The sequence below is a fragment of the Seriola dumerili genome, unplaced genomic scaffold (genome assembly GCF_002260705.1).
Source record: "Seriola dumerili isolate Sdu_G_001 unplaced genomic scaffold, Sdu_1.0 BDQW01000016.1, whole genome shotgun sequence".
Taxonomy (NCBI): Eukaryota; Metazoa; Chordata; class Actinopteri; order Carangiformes; family Carangidae; genus Seriola; species Seriola dumerili.
In genome coordinates this window covers 2,076,419-2,102,681 of record NW_019174271.1, presented here as the reverse complement: position 1 = coordinate 2,102,681, position 26,263 = coordinate 2,076,419, and the positions used below count along the sequence as shown (strand labels likewise).

Genomic DNA, 26,263 nt, shown 5'->3' with positions numbered 1-26,263 from the left:
TAACACCAGCCTTATCAGTCAAGGCTCTGAGAGCATGGTGGTTAAGCCAACTTAGTTAATGGTGAGGGAAACTCAAGGATACTTACGTTCTTTAAATGAGGGATCAACCTATAAAACATCAATGAACTATGAAGTTTATCACACATGTGAAATGACCCTTCAGAATTCTTTCATCAAAGGTTCATTTTGTTGACCAGTACAGTTTGCTGTCGTGTGTTCTCCAGTCAGATCTTAAACGCTTCTTTACAAAAGTTGATTAAGCTGTCAAGTGATGAGAACAATTTTGTCAATGACAAAATTAGCTAATGATATTCCTTTGTTGAATTCAAAATGCTAGTCAATTGGATGTTTTATTTCTGTTGCGCAATCAGTATGTTGCTCAATTAATTAAGTGTTGAGCAGCAGGTGAAGTATAGTTTTTGTGTTTTGTGGGTTTCGTGAATTCAACCTCATATATGTTCCAGAAACCGCCCTCACGCAGGAGTTTTTCCCTCTGTGATAAAAAAGAGGATGGGTTCATTACAATGAGGCCAACGAAAAAAGGGGATGAAAGCTCCAGGTTGAGCACACACTTGGAGATAGAAGAGGGCTCCTCCAGCTCAGAGGGAAGTGGAGGTTGGTGGATCCGACATGAAAGATTGAACAATGAAACTGAGAAGGTTGGAGAAACATGCATATCTGTTAAATCCAAAAGAGTTGGATTTGCGAGATTGTACAGCTTAGAGTTAAAGTTTATAAGCTTATGGGACTTATGAATACAGAAAAGGAAAGATTCAGGTTTGGGTGTGGGGGTGTGGGTGTGGGTGTGTGGGGGTGTGTGTGTGTGTGTGCGTGTGCGTGTGCGTGTGCGTGCGTGCGTGCGTGCGTGTGTATGTGCATGTGTGTGTGTGTATATCAGGTGGGGGGTGGGGGGTATTTTCCTATGAAACGAGGCCAATTCCAGCTAATCTGAAGGTGTATTAAAGTTGCATCTCTATCAGGTCATGTGAGCTGACTTCACAAAGAGAATGATTAGTCAGATCCACTGCAGCTCTGCAGCAACCCACAATCTCTCTTTCACTTGGCCTTGTTCACTTCTCTCTCTCATCCCTCCATCTGACTGTGTTAGTGTCAGTACATCCACCAGGCTGTCTGAACAGGCCGCAGTGATGCCACGCACTGTAACCTTGGTTGTCTTCTGTCCTCACTTTTTGTTTCATCATGCTCTTTTGATGCACATTACAGTGGGAGTTCTGGCATGACTTCACTTACTTGTAAGGTGAATTAAGAAGAGATGGCAGGATCAAAACTCCAGCAAGACATGCAACATTAACCATTTCTCTATTGTAAGACTTTAAATTAAAGCAGACAAGGTTGAAGGAAAAATAAAACAAAAGCAATCACATATATCCAGTGATTACCAGCAACACATCGGACCCTGTATTATTGTTACGGGGTCAGATGTGTGCCGCCAACATTTCTGAGATTTTCAAGTGGACCGTGAGTTTAGAAAGGTTGGGAATCACTGATCTAGACCAATCAAGTTCATTAACTCTGACAGAGTTAATGAACACACACACACACACACACACACACACACACACACACACACACACACACACATAGACACAAGAGGTTAGAGTCCTTAGAGTTGTAGTGGGTGCTTAGAGCAGTTAACATTTGTTGATTAAAGACAAATGCTGATTTGGGAGTTGTTGGTCTGAGTCTGTATGTCAGTTTACAACAACCTTATTCGCTCTTACAATGCTCTGATTGGCTCGGTTGTTTCTCTAACTGAAGGAACAATAAACAAAACAACACATCTATTTGAATCGCTTAAAAAAAATCAAAGATGCTGGCAGAGCTCTGGATCCAGGAGAAAACTGCAGTGGTAAAATGATAACACTCACAGGTATTTTTAGTTTGAATTACTTCTGCAGAAAAAAATGCGGTGAATTGAAAAGAACTCAGAAACGATGGAAATCTGTTTGTCCTTGCAATGACACGATCAGTAATTCCTGGAAAGAATGTGTCGTGTGTTTGAGTTGAGCACTCACAGGAAGCTAGTCTGTTCAGCAGTAGAGCTAAGGATCATAAGAAATGGTTTAAACAGGTGACTATGGACCTGCTGTAACTTCCCGCAGGTCTACCATGACTTCATATTACTGTATTAAAATTTATGCATTTATTTTTCACACTCCTCTTAATACACCATCCACTGATCAGAGGAAAACAGCAGCTCTCATTGTAATTAAGCCAAATGTGTTTTTTCATGTTTACCTAATTGTAAGTGGAACATAAGGACACACACACACACACAGGTTTTCATTACAGTCTCGACAAGCCGTTAGTTGTTCAAATATCGCAATCCAGTAAATGCCTTTCTCTTACTTCCCCACTCCATCTTCCTCCCGCCCACCCCATCTTTCCACATCCTCCTCTCTCCATGGCTGTGATAGTTACCATGGAAACAGAAAGGGTTTCGAGGGATGCTGCCATGTGGATGCCAGTGTGCGGGTGGGTGGCATCCTGGGACATCCAGGCCCTCCTCCCTCTCTGTCCAGAGAGGAAATATCAGCTGATGACATCCAAGAAGAAGCTGCCTCACGGTCAGACAGTTGTCTTGTGAAGGGCGGACAAGAGGAGTGTGTCAAAATTTCCTTGTAAAGTCAAGTCACGTGCAGGGAAACTGAAATAGCTGCTGATGTGTTTCAGCCCATTTTGCCCTCATAATATTGGGTTTGTTTAAAACTACACCAAAGAACAAAACACTTGGCAAGAGAAAATGTAAAGGCAAAACCCAGAAAAGGCAATTATTACAAGTCATTACTGAAACATCAAGCAGTGTTGAGCCATGGCTCTTGCTGCAAAGATCAAGAATATTTTTAGAGCTGATCACTTGTCAGGCACATAGCAGTGTGATTAATTAGTAGTGCTGAAAGTTAGTGTGATCTGACATGGCCTATGTTGTGCATGGCTGCACACAGCTACCGCTCTACACACTTACCACTGAGGAAAAAGCTCATCGCTCGAACTGCACTCATTAAATTAACATAAAAATTGTTCAACATGAAAGGACATTTTTCCATCTCTGAAAGTGGTCAGTGTTAATTTTACTTTTCAGGAATGTTTTCAGTCGTGAAAATGATAGAAAAATTAATTGTACTCTCAAATGACACGTTTTCGCTCTTAAAATACTTGGTGCTCTCAGACTAATAACTAAGGCATCAACACGTGGGGGCAGTGTCGGGGGGGTTCCTCCTGTGACCACACCAGAGGGCCGACGGTTCAACCTCCTGTCTGTACGCAGACTTGTCACTGTCAGGAGCTTAACGATCGGTTCTCCTGAGGTGCAGTTGGTGTAGAATTAGAGGAGCGGTGGGGAGAGCAGACATTCCTGAGGGGGAAGCAGCTCTGACTGTCCGGTTGCTAGATATGATTGATTCTCCCCGTCCTCACACGCTGCTTCCTGTCCGTCAGGAAGTCGTTGATCCATCGACAGGTGGAGGCGGGCAGTTGCTGGTGCAGTTGGTTATGTGATGTCGGAGCGGGTGAGGGGTGTGAATGTAGGCTTATCAAACCGACAGTAAAACACATTCGGGTTGTCAGCCAGTGGATGATTCCCCACAGTGTGGAGGGATGGTTTTCTGTAGTTGGTGATGTCCTGCAGACCTCTCCACACTGACGTACAGATCTATGTCCCATCTCTATGTTGTACAGATCTTCGTCCCATATAAATCTGCTCTGGGAACTGTATACAGTAAATTTATTCATTTTATCTATTTTAACTAATAGCACACAAATCATTATATTGTTCTTGTCCATACTGAATACATCATTAGAATAATTACAGTGTAGGTTGGAAAAGTATGTGAACCCCTAGTGACATGAACAGAAGCTGACTGGAGTCAGGAGTTAGCAAACATGGAGTCCAGTCAATCAAACAGGATTAAAGGTGTGGGTCAGACACTTTAGCCCTGTTCAGACCTGCATTAACATGCGTCTCTGGTGGTCCGATCACAAGTGGACAGTTCACACCTGGCATTAACATGCGTCTCCACATGCGTCTCAAGTGACCACTTGTGATTGGATCTCACTTCGCTCTATATGCAAATAAATATATGTGCGTTGTTTTTAGCCAGTCTGAATGAGAGAGAGAGAGAGAGAGAGACAGAGAGAGAGAGAGAGAGAGAGAGAGACAGACAGACAGACAGACAGACAGACAGACAGACAGACAGACAGACAGACAGACTGACTGACTCTACAGTCAGATCAGCTTTTAGCTATTTAAAATAGTAAAATATTTTGGGTTCATTATAAACTGTGTTAGGACTAAGTCTGTGACAGAGGACGTCAGTAGAGTAGGCGGTCCTTCAGAGGACGTCAGTAGAGTAGGCGGTCCTTCAGAGGAAGTCAGTAGAGTAGGCGGTCCTTCAGAGGAAGTCAGTAGAGTAGGCGGTCCTTCAGAGGACGTCAGTAGAGTAGGCGGTCCTTCAGAGGACGCCAGTAGAGTAGCACCTTCAATGTGGCCAGGATAAAAGAATGTGGCCACATGTGGTCCAGACCACCTCTGACTGTGGTCTGAGTGATCGGATCTCAAATGCGTCCTCAATGCATCCTGGGTGGGCTCACCCCTGAACTTAGAGCTGACCGCCTGTGATCAGATCACCTGAGACGGATGTTAATACCAGGTCTAAACAGGTCTGAACAGGTCTGAGCAGATTTGAACAGGTCTTAACAGGTCTTAACAGGTCAGCAGGTCTTAACAGGTCTTAACAGGTCTGAGCAGGTCTGAACTGGTCTGAATAGGTCTGAGCAGGTCTGAGCGGGTCTGAACAGGTTTGAACAGGTCTGAACATTACAAACATTTTTAGTTTGATGTTGACAAGAAACATGTGCTGATGTGTAATGTACCTTCCGAAAGAGAGATCTCAGAATATTTACCATTGAGAATTGTTGATTTGCATAAAAATTGCATGACGAGTAACAAAGTGTTTTTAAAGAGTTCAAATATTCATCAGTCCACAGTCACACAAACTGTCTATAAATGAAGATGAATTAAATAAAAGCATGGAATCATTAATGAGGAGTGAACTGACTTTTGTTGAAGTTGGTTTTAAATTTCTCCATTTACTGGCTTCATTCTTCTTGAGCTTTGGCTAAAATAAACAAATAAAATGAAATAGATTAAATTGACAGGATTTGTAATTAGTGAGCAGAAGTGTAAAAAAGCATCTTTGTGAGGACCCGGCCCCACAACAAAGGGCCTTTTGAAGGTTAACACTTGGTTTTAGGTTCACGGTTAGAATCACATACAGGTTATAGTGTTAGGCTTAAAATTATGGATGAGGTAGGAGTCAGAGTTATGCATTTGTTGTTGATGGATAGAGTTAGGTTTAGGAGCTAAGGAATGCATTTTGTTGATGAGTGTCCTCACAGCTAACGAAAGACAAGAATGTGTGTGTGTGTTTTTGTGTGTGTGTGTGAAATATGCAAGTAATCTTCTTTTGAAAGGCCACAACTTAAAAACCCACCTCCATAACTAAACATACGGTAACAAGCTTTCCTGCAAATGCTGCAGGAAATATCACTGGTGTCCCCCATATGCTGAACATGTCTCAGCCAAAGAATTAACAATGGGAGAACTAGACATTCATCTGCATACTTGCCGGGCAGTGGCAGTAATGTAAAAAATGTCAGACATACAGTCCAGATTAAGTATTTGGTCAGTTACACATGTTTTGATCTTCAGGCTCCTTCAGCTTCAGTTTGAAGTTCATTCAGTTCATTTTGAGTAGATTTACATCAATATTGAAAGAACTGTGTGGGAGGTAAAGCCCTATTCAAATTCTGAAGTCTTTGACCATATACTGGTGATTTCATGGTTACAATAATAAACATTAGGACTGCACCGACATTGTGATTTGGGTTAAAATAAGTAGCCTACTTCCTCAACATTAGATGATCTTTGTTGTCATGGTTACAATAAAAACAATGAACGGTCAGGGATAATAGAAACAATTTAAATATAAACAGCTACTTTCACATGGGAATGGAACACCGCTCTTCATCCATCCACCACAACCTCCTCCTGACGAGGACTTTGTCTCTCTTTTTACTACGTCACCGCACTTTTCCCTTTGCTACTGTCATAATTACTACGACCACTAGATGTCGCCTAGCAACAAAACCTAACTGTGGGTCATAATAACCTGCTGCACAGATGAGGGGCTCGCTTCTCACAGGAGGACAGACTCTTGGGGTCATTTTCCTGCTGAATAATAAAATGTCAATCCATGAGTTTTGATGCATTTGGCTGAATCTGAGCACAGACTGCTCCTGTGTATCTCTGCATCATCCAGCTGCTCCTATCAGCAGTGAAATCATCAATGAATGCCAGTCTGCCAGTTGCATTGGAGCCATACTTAACCAAGCTATAAGAGAAGTACCACCATGTTTGACAGATGAGGTGAAATGCTTTGAGTCATGAGCTGTTTGTTTTTTTTCTCCACACATTGAGGTGATTTTTCTTTCATCAGTCCATAGATCTTTGTTACGGAACTCTACTGGTTTCGTTTTGTTTCACTGGTCAGGCTTAATCCAAATGTCCAAACTTATCTGTACTTGCAGACTGGTAAACTTTAAGGGCATGTAACGTGAGGTCCATTGCACCTGGACTTTTAAAGAAACCACTCTGAGCCCAGATCTTACCAGACTTACTACGAAAGTGGTATGATTAAGACATAAACTAAGCCTTTTTTAATGTATATTTATTTTAGTCATAAGGTTTGTGTTGTTCCAAAAGTTGACAGAAAAATATGTGGTCAAGATCTTGGCCTTGATCAATGACTCAGGTCAAACACTTGACAACAGGAGGGTGAGCACAGTCCATAAGAGTCTGTGTCTAAGCTCAGAAAGTGGACATGTGGACGGCCTCACCCCTCTTCACTCAGTCTCAATACAGATTCAAAGTGGTGTGCTCTCTCTTGTTTCTCAGAGGCTTGTGGGTGTGCTGAGTATGAATTTCCATAGCCAGCTCTGACTGGGCAGTTATTTCCTCCTGCTGCCACTCTATTGGCACCCAATGAAGAAGTTCATCTCTAGGGCAATGTGTTTCCACACTTTTTCTTTTTTTTTTAAGTCCTTGTAGCTCATTAAAGTTATATGTAGAAGAATCAAGAACCTGTTGATTCCAACCATCAGCTTTTTCTCCGTTTTGTTTGATACTGGAAAACCGCTGTGCTTCCGTTTGACAAGGAAGTCAATATGAATGTGATTGGAAGTTTTTAATTAAGCAAACTACCAAATATGCTCTTCTTTTGATGGTTTTTGGTATCAATTCTATGATGTATCGTCCATGAATGCACCAGTAACATCACTGAAATGGCCCCGCTTGCACCTGCAGTAACATGTGACTTTAAACTGAATTTGACCAAACATGGACATGGATGTGATGGATCACCTGTCTCAAGTGATTTCTACATTTAGATCTTGATTTTTATCATTTGTTGAAGTGAACAGTTGCATCATTCTTTAAAGGTCCCATATTGTAGGAACATTGAGATTTCCATGTCTTTTTGGATTATAAAAAAGAGAGAAAAATGTAATGCTACTCAAACACTGGATGTTTGGAAGCAGAGATCAGGTCTTGTCATAACACCTGATGAAGGTCGGATTTAATCAGTAAAGCGAGACAGTGTACAGGAGTTCTTCTCAGTGTTTTCACTGTAGAATTTCTGTAATAAACTTATTACTGTTGACCCACAGAAATTTTTACTTCATTTGATAATGTGAACTTACCATTATATCAAACCAATGTGGATATTTATTCTGTACAATGATTTCAATTTATCTCAGTTTAACTTTATATGTCCACAATTAAACATAGTCTTTGTCATATTTGTGAATTCATGTATAATTTACCTCTCTCATCTTAGCCTCAAATGCTCTTAGCTAGCCTGCTGAATGCATTTGTAGAGAATACACATTCAATCATACAGGTTCAAGGTTAATCATGTTGGATAGGATGGTTGCTGGCTCATTCTTCATAGAATGTTGTAAAATAATGGAGCTTTAAAAAATAGCCACCATGTTGAGTTCACTGCACTTCCTGCACTCCCATCCTCTTCCTTTAAACACATCCAGGTTTCCTTTTATTTTTCTCTGTGCGGGTTTATGAACCTGTTCTGATTAAATTGTCACCTTTTGAGAAAAATGAAGATGTCCTTTGAAATGTTGAAAATCAGTGGATGTGGAGGATTGATGGCAGTCTTGCTGCAACCGACTGATGAATTGGCTAAATAACACCATTCAGCTAAACAATGGCATGTTTTCTCTGCATCTCTGTGTGTGTGTATTTGTGAGGCAATTAAGAAAGCACTTTGGCCTGTTTTCCGTTTGCCAGAGCCTCCATTTAGATTAACCAGTAGCTCCAATTAGGAACAGGCGCTTCCTTTTCTGTGAGCACGCCAGTCTCTAATGGCTGGATAGATTAATTTAAATGCAAACTAGAGAGGATGTAATGAACTGCTTTTACAGAAAGAGTTTAATAGGAATTTGCACTCCCTTGAACTGGTTGCCAAACAGTTCACACACCATTAATTGTGCATTGTAGTGTTTTCCTTGAAAAGAGTGAATACATTTGTTGATGTGTATAGATGTGTTGATACTGTTGAATTTAATTAGTCTGATAGGGACGCCAAAAATAAAAGTAGATATAAGATGCTGATTGTTTGTTGGATCATAAACACAGGAGAATCAATATGATAGTTGTTGTAGACACAGTGGATTGTGTGGTAAACACTTTACACTGTGGAAACTAATGTCACGTAGCACACAAGATATGAGTCATTTTCTATCTGTTATTATGGTGTTATGATTTAGGTGCCTCTATCTGTATTGTAATGAGTGGGGCTACGGGCAATTGGGTATTGATGAAGCATGTATCTGTCATAGTATTCTGCAGGGATTTTGTTTTACAGTGTGTGTCATTCAGTTAAGTGAGCGGGAAATTGTTTCTCATCAATAATCTCTAAACGAATCTTTATTCTTGGTGAAATCACAGGGAGTTTTAGGACTCTGGCATTAGACACAGAGAAGTGTGACTGGTCTAATTTATTTTTTGGCAACCTGTAAAAGGATATGCAGGAAATTTAATATTGAACCTGATAAGGTTTGGGGTCTCACAAGAGACAATAAAAGATCATGAAGAAAATGAGTCAAATGTGACCAGCTGAGGCCAAGATATCCCCCTATAAAATTGACTACTACTTTTTTTAAAGGAGAGGGTCACTTTTTTCAAGCTTGAATTCACGTTCACGACTACACTGAAAGTATTATTTGTTGTTATAATTGTTCCACCTGTCTATACTGATGCAACAAGATCCCTTCTTCAAGCAATGTCAATGTAAGAGATGAAGGACAAGCTACACCCTCCTCATTCTTCAGTTCAGCTGAAGTGAATATAATGCTGAATTACAAATCCAATGTAACTGAACCCGTGTCACTGACCTCCTGTTGTTTTACTGAATCACTGCCTTTGTGTAGTGAATTGAGACTGAGCTTAGACAACCTTGATGATGATATCATTTTGTCATATTTGGCAGAAGACATCACAGAGCTCCTCATGAATAGTTAACCAAACTAATAAACTAATAAAAAAGTGTTTCAAATCAGTGAAGTGTCCCATTGATCTGTTTTTGTTTACTGCTTTTAAGTTGACATAATTCTGTGATTATGATTCATAAGCTTCATTTTGATACAGAGATACAGTAGTGAAAGATTTGTGGTGTTGAGGCAGATTTTAAGACAAATTCAAGATGCATTAATCATATAAAAAATAATAATTATTGAACTTGTCTGGTAGGTAGCACATGTAGGACTGCTGCTGTTGTGTACAGATACAAACTTTACAAGCAGCACTGAGGTGCTGTGAGCAGCTGGTCAGAGTCCACGCTGTTGTTTCCACTGGACACGTGCATGACGGTTTATTTGGTTACTAACATAGTGAACACTGCTGAAGCTTTATACATCACCACTGACTCTATTACACTATAACAAATGGAGGAATCAATGTCTTAACAATGGCAAAAGCGCTGCTGGAAAATAATGATAAATAAGGTAATGACATGCACAGGTATAACCAGTCACGTTACAGTTATAAAATCAGGATTTGACCAGAGGTCCAGATATGTACTAGGTTACGACCTAGTCTTGTTTTAATCACTGACTTAGTCCAGTGAATTTAATTGGTGTTAGAACAACAAGATCCTCTGTTTACTGTCTTCATGTTTGTTTCTAGATGTTGGTGACGACTCCAGAGAAGTGGGATGTTGTGACCAGGAAGAGCGTCGGAGACGTGGCTCTCTCTCAGATCGTGCGTCTGCTGATCCTGGATGAAGTTCACCTCCTCCATGAAGATAGAGGACCAGTACTGGAGAGCCTGGTGGCCAGGACCATCAGACAGGTTAGTGCCCTCCCCACTGTACACTGTATGTCTGTGTATTATATGTAACACCCCCCCCCACACACACACACACACACACACACACACACACACACACACAACCACCCCTTGAAATAGTTTGCAAACATCTTGTAAATAACTTTTTGTTCTCTAGCTATGAAAATGCATTTTTGAGATAAAATTCTTTTCTAAGCATCAAGATCCATTAGACAAGGTTTTTGTACGTGCTTACATTGTCAAAAATGTAGAACAGGTAGAACGACATTTAGAGGATGCAGTGTACAAACATAAAGTTGTCTTATTTTGGTGTCACACTGTCAAGGGAAGCTGAACTGATCGGAATGTTTTTTGCATTCTGGAAAAAGAAACTCCAAATACATTATATAGAAACAATAATAACATTTCATCTTTGAATAAAATGTTAATTCATATTTATCCAATAAATATCAGTGCAGTATGTGTATATTAGTGACCATACAATGAGCACTCCACAGTGAAGTAACGGCACAAATCACAACGTTAGAAATATTTATATTTATAACATGAGAAGTGTGAACAAATCTTCAGTTCATCATGAAACTGTGGTGACAAATTTAGGTGATGAATGTGGAACACTGGCAGATTTACCAGTGACAGTAAAAAGAAGCTTCTTTGCAGAGCCTCGTGTAAGAGACATCCATGACACATGACGACGTTATATACACAACATGTCGCAGAGAAGCTCCGAGCTTCTGTACTGTGTTGTAATGATTCACCTGACTTTTCCAAACATGTAAGAGCATTTTCAGCTCAGTCTGCTTGTGTGTAACAGGCAGAGTGTAGCGCTCTGTGTGCGTGCGTGCGTGTATGTTGGCACATATTACTCTCTTGACAGTGCTCCTTAAAATAACAGTGAAGTAGCGCACCACTGACTTCAGACCAGGTTTTTGCTGGTCAATTGCGCACTCACATTCCACTGCCTCAAGATATCAATGCGCCAACACTGCGCCTGACCACACCTCATTTTAAGACCAACATGCCCCTGGGCGCACGGAGAGGTGGAAGTGCACTTGCTATTTAAAAAAACAGCGGTCTGAAACTAACAAATACACTTGGCACTCTGCGCCCCTTTGCGCCAGGTGTTTTTAAGTTTACTTCAGTATCAAAGTAATCCAGTGGCAGTTGTGTGTACATTGATGGTTACACTGCAAACACAACTTTTAATGCTGCCGATATAAAAAATGTAAACAAAAGTAGCCTAAAAAACAGGCCTCATGTTGTAGCCCACAGCTAACATGGCAACATAATACTTCCTTTTTACATTCCTCAAAGACCACCACATTTACTAGCATGGTTATCCTCCAAAGTAAGACAATGAATAATAATAATCGAAGTTGACAGATCCATTAACATTCTTATCCGTGTTGCACTATTAATATTTTCTTGAGGTTACAAAAGCTTCAAATGTTTCCTCGACATGGTTGTGATATTGCTGGAACACTGACTCACATTCACTTTCAGTGTGACAAATAAAATTTCAAGCACAACAAGCTTAGAGCTCACACACAGTACTGTACTTCTCATCATCTGCCTATTGCAGCAGTGCACGTCATGCTCTAGCCATTTCCCACATTTACCCACATTTGTCCTCAAAATTTCCCTGCAGCGCTCTGTCAAACACAGCTGAAGGCTGCAGGCGCAGAGGCACAGTCAGATTAGAGCCAGAGACAACTGCATGGATGTGTGGGAGAGTGACTTAAAGGAGGAAGGGGAGAGCAATTAGCTAAACTAGGGAGTTATACATTTAGAAATGTGCAGCTTGTTGATTAAAACGTTTGCCTGGTTGTGGTGAGTAATATCTCGTGTGTGTCGAATCATCATGACATATGCTTACATGACTACCTGGTGGAGATATGTTAATGATATCCTTATACTTTTCTAGATACTTCCATACAGATTTACCCATTTTCTGTTACTGTTAGAGAAATATTGTTCGTCTTACTCCGCTACATTGATCTTACAGGTGTAGCTACTCGCTGCTTGTCAGATTATGGTTTTTACACTTGAAGTATAAGCTTGTAAAATACAATGTACTGTTGTCAAATTATCCAATATTTCACAAAAAAACAAAGGAAGTAAAGCTCAAAATATGAAAACAGATTTGTGTTTAGTGTTGGACTTTCTCCATTGGATGTTGTTCTTTCAAAATGAATTGGCACAAACAGTTCCTATTACATCATATAGGGAGCGGGGTTTTCAGGCAGTGTTGCCAATTTAGCACCTTTGTCGCTAAATTTACTGACTTTTCAGCCCCTTTTAGGGACTTTTTTTCAAAAAGCACCCAGCAACAAATCTAGCAATGTTTTGAACAAAAAGTAGCTACTTTCTGTAGAAGGGAGTCGCCAGTATTGCCAGGCGAGTGGCGTTGAAGTGACTGCAGGTTAAGATGTAGTGTTAATGGGCTGTGTTTTAGTCACGGTTTTATACTTGTTCCTTTATCTGACAATAGAAACAGAAAACTATAATTGTGAATCACTGACTGAGTGACCGAGGTTGTGACCTTTGTTTCATATTTGGTCTAGTCACCTGATCGCCCATTTGGCCAGTGAAGTAACAACAGCCTGCTCTTCCTAAAGGGGTCCCAGTAACATCATAGACAGCATGAGTCCCGCCTCATTAGCTCCATGCTGCTATAAGAACAACAGTCAGTGCACGGTGTGAGAAATTTTCAGGATCAAAATGTAATTCGTGGAGCAGGATGCTGTGCTGAGTCAGTCATGGTGGTGCATTCTAAAAATATCCTTTTTGAAATCTTTGTACATCTCCTCCACTTATTAATTTCCTTCCATTGACAGACACATGACAGCGGCTCATCAAGAAGGGATATAGGACACTACGGCTCTTTCACTCTATTTGCCCATATGAATTCACACAAGCACTCTAATATGTGAAAGGCCCAAGCTGCTTCCTGCGCAGATGCGTGTCAGTCATGAGCAGGGGAAACCAGCTCTATTATAAATGCTTGTCCATCCTGTCTTTCCTTGACTCAGTTCATACCCAGTTCATGACCGTCTTTAGATCCGGTGCTTTAAACACACAGGGATGTGTGAAGTCTACGTAGGTTTAAGTATGTCTATACAAAACACATACATGTGCCTACACATTGTTTTAATGACATACTGTATATACGAGCTTCAGCAACACAGCAAGAAAAAGAGCAGTAAAGATGAGGTGGAATTCACTGAAAGTCAGTCACATTGGCAAAAAGCAAGAGCAGCCTTCCTTAAATGATTGAGCCTCAATTATAGCTATTTATAGAAGCTATTAGAGTTAATAATTCATTCACCTGACCCGTAAACCATCATCGGCAGTAACATCTCATCATCATCTTCATCAGCAGTTATAGTGACAGAGATTACAAACTGTTTCACTGAAGGATAAATGAAAAGAACCAGGACAGGGAAATAAAATGATGACACAATTTAAAACACTGGAAGGAGACATAATTAAAGGAAAAATAAATGGAGGTGGAGAAGAAAGTAATTGATTGTATATGATCGATAGGTATGTAATTGCAAAGGTGTGTAAAAATAAAAGTTTTGTGCAGTATGATGGATTAACTCACATGCTCTTCATCATGAGAAAAGACAGGAAAAGAGATTTATGCTAAAGGACTCAGACCAGAGAGAGGGAGGCAGAGTGAAACAGAGAGGCAGAGATGCAGGGATGAGCTGCTGCACTGTGCAGCAACGGAGACCTCTTGGCGGGGTTAACCGCAAGGTAATTGAAAACTGGTCCGTACATGTGACCGCTGTTTACTCGGTTCACAGCCCATTTATCTGCAGCTTTAGCTGATATTACTGAAGAAGGGCTGACTGGGTGTTTTGTGCACCTTAACACCTTTAGAGGATGCGCCGCAGTGCACAAGTTTGAAGCCTCTTGACTGTGTCTGTTCGCCGGCACACTGCGCTGGCGCTTGGAGCACAGCTGTAGAAATGGCCTTCACTAAACTCCAAGGTCTCAGCGTAGTCGCTGGTGCAATTAGAGGTGTAAAAGTACACAGATCCATGGATCGACACTGGATAATTCCTGAATGACTGCGGCCACAGTGGCCTGAGTGAAATGCAGCCGTGGAACCTAATGGCTTGGCTCAAGCCCTGTAATAGACTCATTTGAGTGATGCCATTGTAAGGAGTGAAGGATATTTGTTTCAGGGACATAATGTTGCCTCAATTCAGTTTAACAAGTCACCACTAGTGATGTGCCGATCTGCTCTGATGTCCTCGACATGAAATCATCCACCGTCATCCATCACCATCACCATTATTTCTCAGAGGGATATTACATGTGATGATAGGGTAACGTATTACACTGAGGTAGGATGGTTTTAAATGAACAAACATTGCGTTATAGTAAAAGCTCTTCTTTTTTGGTAAAATGAAAATGGCAACAGGTTCTGAAGGTCCCTGCTACTTCCTGAACACACACAATTTAAACGCTCATGATAACATTTGGCCGCTGCCCAAAACAGCCTAAATAATAAAATAGTTCAGCAATCCAAACACAGTCTAAATGTGTGCCCGACTACAAATGAAGCTTAAAATAAGTTCACCTTCTAAAGGATGTAATTAATATTTTGCTCGTACATTATTTCACCCATCCACTGATTTTTATGACCCCACCCGCCCGATCTGCAGATAAACGCAGCGCCCGCGGATATATAACTGCAATCCGTGCATCACTACACACAATTTTTCGTTCCACTCTTTTTCTCCAGTGTCACTGTAACTTACTAGGAGACCATAACGCTTCCAGGCTCTGATTTCTTATGTGTATTCAGCATACAGTATCTGTACATTCAAGGGCTCACCTGATTAGAGAGGTCAAGGCTGTAGACAACAACTGTCCCTCAGTCACCTACCAAAGTGACTATCCTTCATCAAATGATTTGGGACGAACACACAAACTTTTTGACCAACGTGTAATTATCTTTAGCAAATTTAGCAAAAAGAGGAACCAAAGCCACACTGGCACATCACAGCACAAACTGGAAAATAACCACATTAACTCCTCTCAGTCCTCTAAAGGGTTGGACGCACACTATTCTATTATTTTTCTTATTGTCATCAAGTCCCGTGCCCAGATAGGTTACATGGCTTGGCTTTTGCACTGAATTGCATTGGATTGCACAGGGCGTTCATTTAACTGTGTCCATTTCCTGTTGTGTCCATTTCCAGCAATAAAATATTGGGCAGAAATGGAAAGTCACAGCTCCTCTGGAGCGGGTCGTTGCCTCTGTGAGGGGAAACGAAAACAAGTTTAATCTCCATATGCGTAGAATAAGAGGAAAATGGAGAACGCTCAGTTAGTGTCTGTTCCACGTAGTGCACATCTGATTTACCTCCTGTGAACCTGAAACATTCTGTCCCATTACATCAGACATGCACCACCAGTCAAAGTATTCAGACCATCAGCTCCACTGGTCTGCGGCAATTGTTTTCACTTCATGCCATTTAAAGGGTTTGTCCAGGTTGTCTGTTTGTGTTGGGGAGCTATAAAAAGAAGTAAACAGTCCTCCTCTCAGCTTGGCAGTGACTGCAGGTAGATTTGTGCTTTTCTTTTCATTGTAGCATTGATCTTTGTCAGTAAAGGGCGATCACAGCAAACACACTGCAGAGGTGTGAGGAGGAGGGCTTCAGCTCACTGAATGATCCCCTGTATGAAAAATGCTTTATGATCATTTATTAAAGTTAATTTGTGAGTTTCATTCTTTTCATTCACAAAGTCTGTTCAACATAAATCAGACTCTGTTTGAGTGTTTGGCTTCAAAAAAACCTGAAGACTGGTCACACATTAACAACGAGCACATGCTTTATTACAGTCAGTGAAATGCATCCTCCAGCAGCGCAGTTTATATACAAGTCATTTAGTGTTTCTGTAAAGCAAAATGGTTCTGTGCTTTAACAGATGTAGATTAGAAACTGCATTTTCTGGTTGTGAAATCAGAAAGGAGGATGAACTGTGGGAGGAGGAGAGTGAGTGTCTCAGTGAGGGCAGAAAGGCAGAAAGAGAAAAACAAGTATACACAAGGAAGGGAGGAAAGAAGGACAAAAAAGAGTATAAGATGGAAAGAATAAAAAGAGGAATGAAAGAAGTGGGCAGGGGTATGAGTATACAGGTTGCAAGTGATTTGAAAAAAAGAAAATGAAGGAAAGAAGAGGTATGGTAAAAATGAAGAATAATGAAAGAATGAAGAAAAGGGGATTAATGAGAACATTTTAAAAAGAAGCAGAAGTTAATTATAAAATAAAGAAAGCACTTTATCTGTGTGTAGTGGAACTGAAGACATGAATGCAGCTGAGAGGTCACAAGATGAATATCCAGGGCTGGTATGATTATGATCATTTTATATAACTCTCCTGGAGACTACTATGAAATTTAGTGCAAAAAAGTAGAACATTGAAAACATTAAGTGCTGAAGCCTGAAGACAAACTACACATTTTAGCATGTTTAGCTCACCTGAGTTATCCAGCTATTAATTGGAATCAATTCATTGTAAATGTCCCTATTAAACACTATCTCTATTTTCCTTATAATTAGTACATTGTCCTTTCCAGAAAATGATTATTATTAAATTATAAATGATTAATATTATTGTTGTGGGACTTTAATAATAAAATATCACCGAGCAATGTTCTGCTACATAAATGTATTTTATTCTTCTAACTATTCTGTTTATTTTTTTGTGAAATATGAAATAGTTTCACCTCTGCAGGTTTCATTTGTCTTTGAACGTGTCTGCCTGGACTATAAAAGCAGGTATGCTGCGTCTGCTGCAGAGGATTATAGCTCTCTACTTGAATAGAACATGTCGGACTGCTCTTTCTGCCACTGATTACATGTATATGTGACTACAGAGGCAGCGTGTTTCTGTTTGTCTTTGTGTGGGAATTTGTAAACAGCTTGTAGCCTAGCCTCCAACAGAAGAAGCTGGGTGGCAGCCACATGCCTGTCAGACCCTGCCTCACCTCCTTCATCTCCCTCTGCAGTTATTGCCACACCTGACGGACTGCTATAATTGATTGTGCTGGAGGAATTACGGTGGCTGCTTCTGATGTGCTTGGTGCTTAGGTTCATGTCTTCAGACACATTAATATGGAAATCCCTGTAAATTAAATGATATTTGTCCCCCTTTTTATGCAAATATTTGAGAACTGAGACAGTTATCACTTTGATGTTTTGCTTGGGAGAGCTTTGTTTTGGACTGCATGTTCTTGGCTCTGTGCACTTCTACCAATTATACACTGCAATCAAAAGTCCCTCTAACCTTTATTATATAGGCCTTTAACATTACTCTGTTGCAGGGCCTCTTCCTCATGGTCCATGGTGTGTAAGGAGCATGTTTGCTCTACCTAATCTTTTTATAAATAGGTGCATTAGGTGTTTGACTATGATTTTTAATGCCCACAAAATGAGCATGGTCTGCAGTTTTATTGAGTTTTTGATTTGTCTAAATGATTATCTGGCCAGATGCAGATATATCAAGCTGTCAGAACACATTCTTGTCCATAGTCTCTCTTTGAATAAAAGGTTTCCACCCACTGTAGTTTTAAGGCACTGCCAAGTCCCCAGGCATGCCCATTTTAAAGCTGCACTAATCCCCTCCCTATATGAACAATGAATCAAATGACTGTGTATCAAGATCAAAGAGATGACCCCACCCAGAGTGGAATCATCGGCTCCCCTCAGATGGAGAGAAACGTGGAGCTTTTAGTTAGTTGTACTGGTTTTCCAGCTCTGAAGCTCAGCTGTCATTAGCCATGTTTCAGCAGCAGCTTCAGGCAGCTGTTCTCACTGATAAAGCTCTCATAAAGCCACTGTACACTACCTGCCCAGCTCCAAGCAGCACAAACACACAGATGGCCACTAAAAACAAAGCAGCTCACAGCCTTGGTGAAAGAAATACATTATTCAAGTAGCAATGCCACAATGTAAAAACACTCAGTGTAACAGCCTTCAAACCTCTCAGTGAGTAAACAAACTAAATTAGAAACCAAGTCACATGTACTATTTGTATAGACCCTTATTTCACAGTCGTATGCAAAAGTTTGGCCACCCCTAGATTTATGAAGTGAAAAGAAGTAAATACAAGCCCTGCAGCAAAAAGAAAACTGAGCCTTTTATGTCTCCATGCTGTCGACAACCAAGACCCCCCACCCCCCACCCCTCTTTACACCCTGGGTCCCCATTGGTTTTAAGTCACAGATCACTGTATCCTAGTTTCAGTCATTCCCATCCACTGAGGTAAAACTACAGAGCATCTTGCGTTGGGATCACAGCAGCTGCGACACCTGTCAATAATGTAGTAATGACTACTGATCACCCATGGGTCTGAGCATCAACATGTTGGCGTCACAGCTGGTGTGATCCCATCGCAAGATGGTCTCTACTCTCTGCACACAGCCAGCAGCAGACGGACACGGTTAGCGACAAGCAGGTGAAACATGGTGGAACACTTAACTCCCAAGGAGCCAGATATTTACCTCAGGAGTTTGGAGAGATGGAAACAAAATGAAAGAGAGGGAATGTTGAATATTGACCCACTCCACATGAATAATGATGTTGCTGTGTGTCTGCTGGATGTGAATGGATCTGAAAAGGTGATGACACGTCAATGTTGTGTTGTGCTCATCCCGCTGCCTCCAAGTGGACAAAAAAATCTAAATGTTTTTTTTGGTCATCCGCTGGGCCAAAGCCCAACCTGGTGGGGGGAGGGAGGGGCTCATGTCTTGTCGCCCCTATATCCTGCTGTTATACTTGTTTTTATTATGCAAAGTCACTACTAAAGACCAAAAAAATCAACAATTTAATCCTCTACCTTTAGGCCTTTAAAAACACAGCTGATGGTGCAGAGGAAATGATTAGTGGATACAAATGTTACAGATCTTGTCCCTGATGCTCTGATAGATCAGCTGCTTCCCAGACCAACAGATACAAAGATGCAGCAACTTCAGACTTCAGAGAACAGTGACAGCAATATTGTGTACAGATTAGATCTGCAATAGAGATGGATCTTTGTTTTCATGTCGCTGACATTTGAATGAAATGTTTGTAATTCGCTGTGAGAGCCAGAGAGTCTGTGAATGGTTTAGCTCAATCATAGCTTCCTCTGGTTTCATATATACATTTTTATCCCACAGTGACAGTGCTGCTGCTGGATCCTCCCCCCATTAGAGGAAATGTATCCTGCACCTGTGACATTTTGTTCCCATTCCTGCACAATGAATTCATATACACCAGATACCTGGTATATAATATACAGCTGTGTACATGCAGAGACAGCAGCCATCCTGATTATTCTCATATTATTCAGCCGTGAGTGTGTTGTTATCTCTCCTGCTATAAGAGGTTTCGGGTGTGCCTGCAAATCCACTGACTAATACCGATACTGATACTGATGCACCTTTCTTCTAGTTTAATGTTAGGATTTCTCTGACTGTGTGGATGTCAGTGCGTAGCCACAGAGGACTTTTAACAGATTTACCACAGGCTAATTTCTAATATTGTGACCTATTAATTTTATTTTATTCAGCTCATTACCCACTCCTATTCTAAATTCAGCTTTAATCACAATTACCTCACGTTATCCTAAAATTTTATGACGCCACAAACTTACCTGAAATGAGGAGTCTTCGTCTCTTGTAAAGTGAAGCAGTTAAATACAGATTTGCATAAAGCAGAATCTAAAAAAAAAAAAAAAAAACCCTCCAGACTCTCTGCAGATTCTCTGTAGGTGAACATGATGCACGTCTGCAGTGAGGGGGTTCAGTAGCACTGGTGTGGAGTGCAGACCAGGTCCAGGATTGGCCAGGTCTTATCTTGATGGGACTGAAGGCACTGCATCACATTAAAGGCCTTGGCTTGCTTCCTGTCACTTTGTGACCGTGTCGTCGGTAACTGAAAAAAAAAAACAGCCAAACCTGTGGAACTAGCCGGTGAATGAAATCAGTGCCGTGTATTCTGCTAAATTAGCCATTTCAATTGTGTGTAGTTGATTTGATTGTCAAACGGCCCCTGTACATATACATAATTCAAGATAATTACAGTCATTTTGTGTCTTAATACTGGTGTATAATGAACACTGTGTATTTGACTAAGTGTCACTTTAATCCTCTCAGACAGTCTGTGCTCAGCACTTGTCTGTCACCACAGCACATGTTGTCTTTTCCTGTCTTGGCCTGCGAGTCAAAGTCACTTCAACAAAGTCACTTCAGGAACTGATGCCTTTGATTTGCAGCTTTCCCTTCTGCTGGCTGAATCCAGAGAGCTGTAACACTTGTTGTTGTCTGCTGATATTAGGTGGAGTCCACCCAGAGTATGATCAGGATCCTGGGACTATCAGCCACTCTGCCCAACTATCTGGACGTGGCCAGCTTCCTACATGTCAACCCCTACATCGGCCTCTTCTTCTTCGACAGTCGCTTCAGACCGGTGCCTCTTGGACAGACGTTTGTTGGCATCAAATCCACCAACAAGGTAAACCAATCATAAGGATGTCAGTGTAATTCCAATCATAAAGGACCTTGGTAACTTTCACATGCAGACTGATCTTCATTACAAAGAGTACCAAAGGTTTGGTTTAAACGATTGATGGAAGAGACTGATCTGTAATCCTTCACAATGGCCACTGTCGTCTATCGCAGACATTACATCAGAGAGTTAAAACCTTGTAGTAATCAGTGAGCTTTGTGGTTTTGTGTCCTGTTCAGATCCAGCAGATTCATGACACGGAGGAGGTTTGCTACAACAAAGTTCTGGAGCAGGTGAAAGCCGGTCATCAGGTAAGAGCTCTTCTGCATGTTTAAACCCAACAACAATATACCAGTGTTTACATGTTATATATATAGTTTAGTGAGTGACATTTAGACAATACATCATTTTAATATGTCGAAGTTCTTCATGTGTTAGGAACAGCAGACACATAAACAGCCTGTTTTCAGGCTGATTCGACACCCACACGCACAATGATTCAAAAAGGGCCGGTGATGTGTTCATTGACGGTTATTTTTCTGTTTGATGCTTTGTGAGATTAAGAATTAGAACTTCATCTTCCTCTGTCAGAGTCAGAAAGATGAACCGGACTGTGACTATAGTGGATAAGACTGATCCAGCTGAACAGGTCAAGGCTTCTGTCCTCATACAGAACACAATGTGTCCACAGTGATGATGGCGGCAGCTTTACATCTTAAAATTCACAGTTAGGTGGGAATAGGTTTTCAGTTTTACACTGAAGCAGACAGAAGCTGGATTCTCATTTCTAGGTGACAACTGGATTTTGACTGCAGATAGCTAGACTGAGTTTTAGCAATAGCTTTTGCTAACGCTAACACTATGCCTCCAGCTGAGTTTATCATTGCCGCAGCTGATATGTTTTAAAACAAAAAGCCCTGATGATCTATAAAAGACACGGAAATAAACAGCATTTATTGGTGTATTGCAGGATTGATACAAGATATTTGTTCTAACACGATCCTTTGATGCTTACTGCAGAAAGTCATACTTGCAAGTAACACAGTTGTATGATTTGTGCTGATGATGTATTGTGGTCATGACTGCTTTACTTATACAAGAGAAAACAATGTAACACCACTTTAAGAGTTTCTTGAGTGTAAACCTTCACAAAGCAAATGAAGAGCAGGGCGATCTGGTAATGTTCCTCAGCTCTGATACAGGAGCACCATGACTTCCACACAGTAAATGCTCCAGTTCTGAGCAGCTGTTTTTAATGTAAAAATGCAGCTAGCTAATGTTGCTCTCCTTTGATACGTTAGTACTGCAGTGAATGAGCTAGTTAGCCACACCTGCTACGTTACAGCAGACATTCCTGACACTTTCATCATGTTTTTGAAAAAGAGTCAGACTATGAATGTTATGATGAATGTTAGAGCACAGTTGATATGAACACAGTGTCAGACTGAATAAAAGAGTGAAAAATGGATGGAAAGTCATTGCCTTAAATTCTGGTCATTGCAACTCTGTTCTCTTTTCCTGGAGGCTCGTGTCCCTGTTGTCACCCTGATATTGGATGTGAATGTTTTTGGAATTAATTTGTGCCTGTGGCATTAAAACTCAATCAATTAGTCAGACAGATTACCTCAGCTACATCATATCCACTCAACACTTTCCCTCAGAATGACTTTATCTGCCATATTCAATTTTCTGAAACCTGCCGTTCCCTGGTAGTGTAGGTACTGATGCATACTTCATGAACGTGACAACAAATAATCCAACAACATTAAGCACAGGGTGATGTTGGTGTAACACACTACATCTTTAAACAACTCCTATTTCCCTAGAAAATATTTCTCTGAACTTTCGTATGAATAGAAACTCCTGTAGTAAATATTTTTGTGAACTTTTTGGAATGAACACCTGCTATCTAAAGTCTCTGTAGTCCTTATCTACCCTAGTGTTACCTTCCGCTTCTTCACCCCAACCACCCGTCACCACCCTCCACTCATTCTGCCTCCACTCTACAGCCTCAGAAGGCCTATTGGGAACAGGAGAGTTGTGAATTCAGACTTTACCATTTAGCTCCCATCTGCTACAAGGGTTGAGCTCCCTATTGATCACGGTTGTTATCCTGTCTGCATCATTTTATTGCAAGCACACACACACACATACACACATACACACACACACACCCTTTTTCCTGCTTTTTCCCCTTCTCTCTCTTTCCCATTCTTTCCCTCAGAAAGATGCTTAATATGAGTTTTTTCTGGAGCCCTTGAGAACTTGTAAGCCAACTTGATTCTACTGCACCACTGACAACTTTTTTATCACCATGGTTAAAACGATACAATGGTACAGTTCGGCTCGTAGGTTGAGGCCGTCGAGGCCACAGCTCAGCTGGGAAGGCCTCTTCTTCGCTCAATATTAAATTGTCAAGAAGTGGCTGTGACATATATTAATTTCATCTGGGAGGATCTGATGGATGAAATTTCCTTTCGCACCACCCTCCTCGTGGGAGGCATGCTGCCAGAAAGAAGTTTAATAAGCTGAGAAGCCGGCGGTTACTGCCGACAATGATTCTACACAGCTCAGTAGTGCTGATAAAACACCTTCAATAAATAACATTTGCTGCAGTGGTCTCTGCGGGCCCACTGTGTTTGGAGCATACACACAGCTGGTTGCTGCATGTGTGTGCAGTCATGCAATATTTTTTGGTTTAATAACTTCAATTTCATAATAATATCAACACTAAAAAGTTACACAGTTACATAAAACACAATGTGACCATTTTACCATTGTGCACAGTGGGTCCATACAAGAACTCAGGACTGTTGTTCCCGCCTTTAACAGTCTGTGTTATGGTCAGCTTCAGAAAAACAGTGGCTGTGGATTTTGTGCCTCATCACTTCTTTTGGAATCATGTTGGAATGATGTATTTTAATGACCAGTATGAACAGGGGGAATGAGTGTTCATTTCAGCACCTGACTGTTGTTTCCTTGAAAAGTTGTGAACTTATCTTTCAAGTCAAACATCTCTCAGGCACAGGTAGACATGTGTTGAACATTCTTACAGGCACACCACAATGAGTGAAGACACATAATGAATGTTGATGATTCCATAGAGGAAATGAAGGCTCACTGGTGATTTGGAAAAAAATTGTGAATCTCATGCTGTGGCCTTCACAGTCACCACATCTCTTCCCAGTGAACACAAGTGAAAGATTTTGGAGTGACATGTTATGCTCATTTCACTCTACATAATTTTAGCTCTGATTTTCCAATCGCCAACAGTTTTTGGAGATTGAAGAGAAAAGCTCCAGGTCACAGATAAATCAGCATTCGGTCACTATTCATGACTCACTGATGCAGCGCAGACGCCCGGGAGAAATCCAGCAGCATAAATATCTGGACTTGTCAGGGAGTCCAAATCCAGTAGAGTGAAAAGTTGTAACCTGTTTGGGAATGAGTGTGGCAACCAATGAGAGCGCAAGAGTTGCAGAACATCAGTGCCTGCTCCTGCGTATCCCAGTCCATTCTCTCACCCATACTCTGCTCTGTTTCCTCCTCTTTCCTGCAAATCAGCACAATCAACTTGGATCACTCGTGTCTTGTCGAGATCCATTTTGGGAGGAAAAAAAGAAAATCCTGCACAGTATCGCATCATTTCCCGTTTCACTTCCTCTGTGTTTTTGTGACAAAATGTTGCTGGGGATTCCTCCTGGTGAAAGCTCTGGTAATGTGTGATCCCCTGTCCCTGACCAGTTGTGTGAGGATTTCAAGATTCCAGATTACAAGACAAAGCTGCGTAGTGTGAACAGAACAGATGCAGCACCATCATCTAAACACTAAATGAGGTCATCTATTTTTGAAGAACATTGTTCCCTCCCTCCAGTGGAGTTCTTCACACTCAGAGAACCTCTGACAAAAAGCCGTCATAGTGGTCTAAAGACTTTTAATTCGTCACCTATCTGTTTGTCTGTGGTTGACTGGAGCAACGCTAGACACATGGTAGAAAATGCTGCTGCTGGAACAAACAGGTACAGTCACATGACTCTGGTGCTTCCCTCCCTACATCGGCTCCCTGCTAGATTTCAGATTGATATTAAGATTTTATTACTGACTTTTAAGGTCTTAAATGGAGTCGCTCCCAGTTATATCTCAGATTTACTGACATGGTTTGTTCCCACCTGAGAACTGAGATCTGTGGAAGGAACCCTGCTGGTCCCCCCAGGTCAAGGTTTGTGACTAGTGGTGACCGGGCTTTTGCTATTAGAGCACACCCCCGCCCCGCCACCCCCCACCCCCCACTCTGGAGCTCTGAAATCAGACACTCTAACTCATTAACTTCTTTTAAATCTCTTCTTAAAACACATCTTTTTGTCTCAGCCTTTGGTAATGTTTCATATGATTTATTTATATTGTTTTAACCGTAATTATTCTTCCTACATATTCTATTGCCTCTCTTCCTCTATTGTCCTATTGTCACTTCCTTTTGCATAATTTTTGGCATGTTTTGTTTAATCTGTTCTGTTCTTTGTACTTGCTCTTATTCTTTGTACTTGCTCTTATTCATATATATATATGAGAATGTTGTATAACATATATATATGTTATACAACAGTTTGACCTGTTACTATTGAACCAGATGACTTCACATTGAAATCCTATAGAATAGATGACTGCTAAACCAGCTTAGCTTCTGTAGAACTATATGTTGTGTTGATGTTGTGACCGTCTTGACCTTGTGTCTTTGTGTGTGTCAGGTGATGGTGTTCGTCCATGCTCGTAATGCTACAGTGAGGACGGCCATGGGGCTGATCGAGATGGCAAAGAACCTTGGAGAAATATCCTTCTTTCAACCAGACCAGGGTCCAGACTACGGCCAGTGTGAGAAACAGGTAGAGAAGCTTTCAACAGTCTTTATTCCCTAAAAGCAGAAAATCATCAGTATATTATTTCAGTTTGTTAACAGTGTTTAGCAACATTGTTCTCCTATTCTCATAGAGGACCCTAGATAGTGATATTATTCTGTCAAATGTTTTGATAGTCTTCATAGTCGTCTGAAGCCATATGGATGTATATATATATGCTTAAAAACAATGCAGTTAGCATTGGCAGCGTATCTGAAGAGGTATTTTGGTTTTTCCAAGCTTGAAAGTTCAAGTGCTGGGACATAAAAAATCAGACGTTCTGGTGTGATGCTGGTTTCCAAACTGATTAGAGAAGAAACAGCAAGAGGCTTTTTTTGATTCTTTTCCTTTTCAAGACACAAATCTGCAGAAACAAGCTGCACAAGCAAAAGACAGTAACAACATGTCAAGTAGGTT

The 26,263-nt window shown here is 40.9% G+C and overlaps 1 protein-coding gene across 2 annotated transcripts in view; it reads left to right on the top strand.

The window, feature by feature from the left end:
- ascc3 (activating signal cointegrator 1 complex subunit 3) overlaps window positions 1-26,263 on the top strand; it is a 203,325-nt gene that overhangs the window by 85,033 nt on the left and 92,029 nt on the right. For both annotated transcript variants that reach the window (XM_022750817.1, XM_022750825.1), the window contains exons 11-14: window positions 10,280-10,444; window positions 20,784-20,960; window positions 21,194-21,265; window positions 25,700-25,834. In XM_022750817.1, coding sequence (XP_022606538.1) covers window positions 10,280-10,444; window positions 20,784-20,960; window positions 21,194-21,265; window positions 25,700-25,834 — 549 coding nt within the window. The remainder of the gene's footprint in view (window positions 1-10,279; window positions 10,445-20,783; window positions 20,961-21,193; window positions 21,266-25,699; window positions 25,835-26,263) is intronic.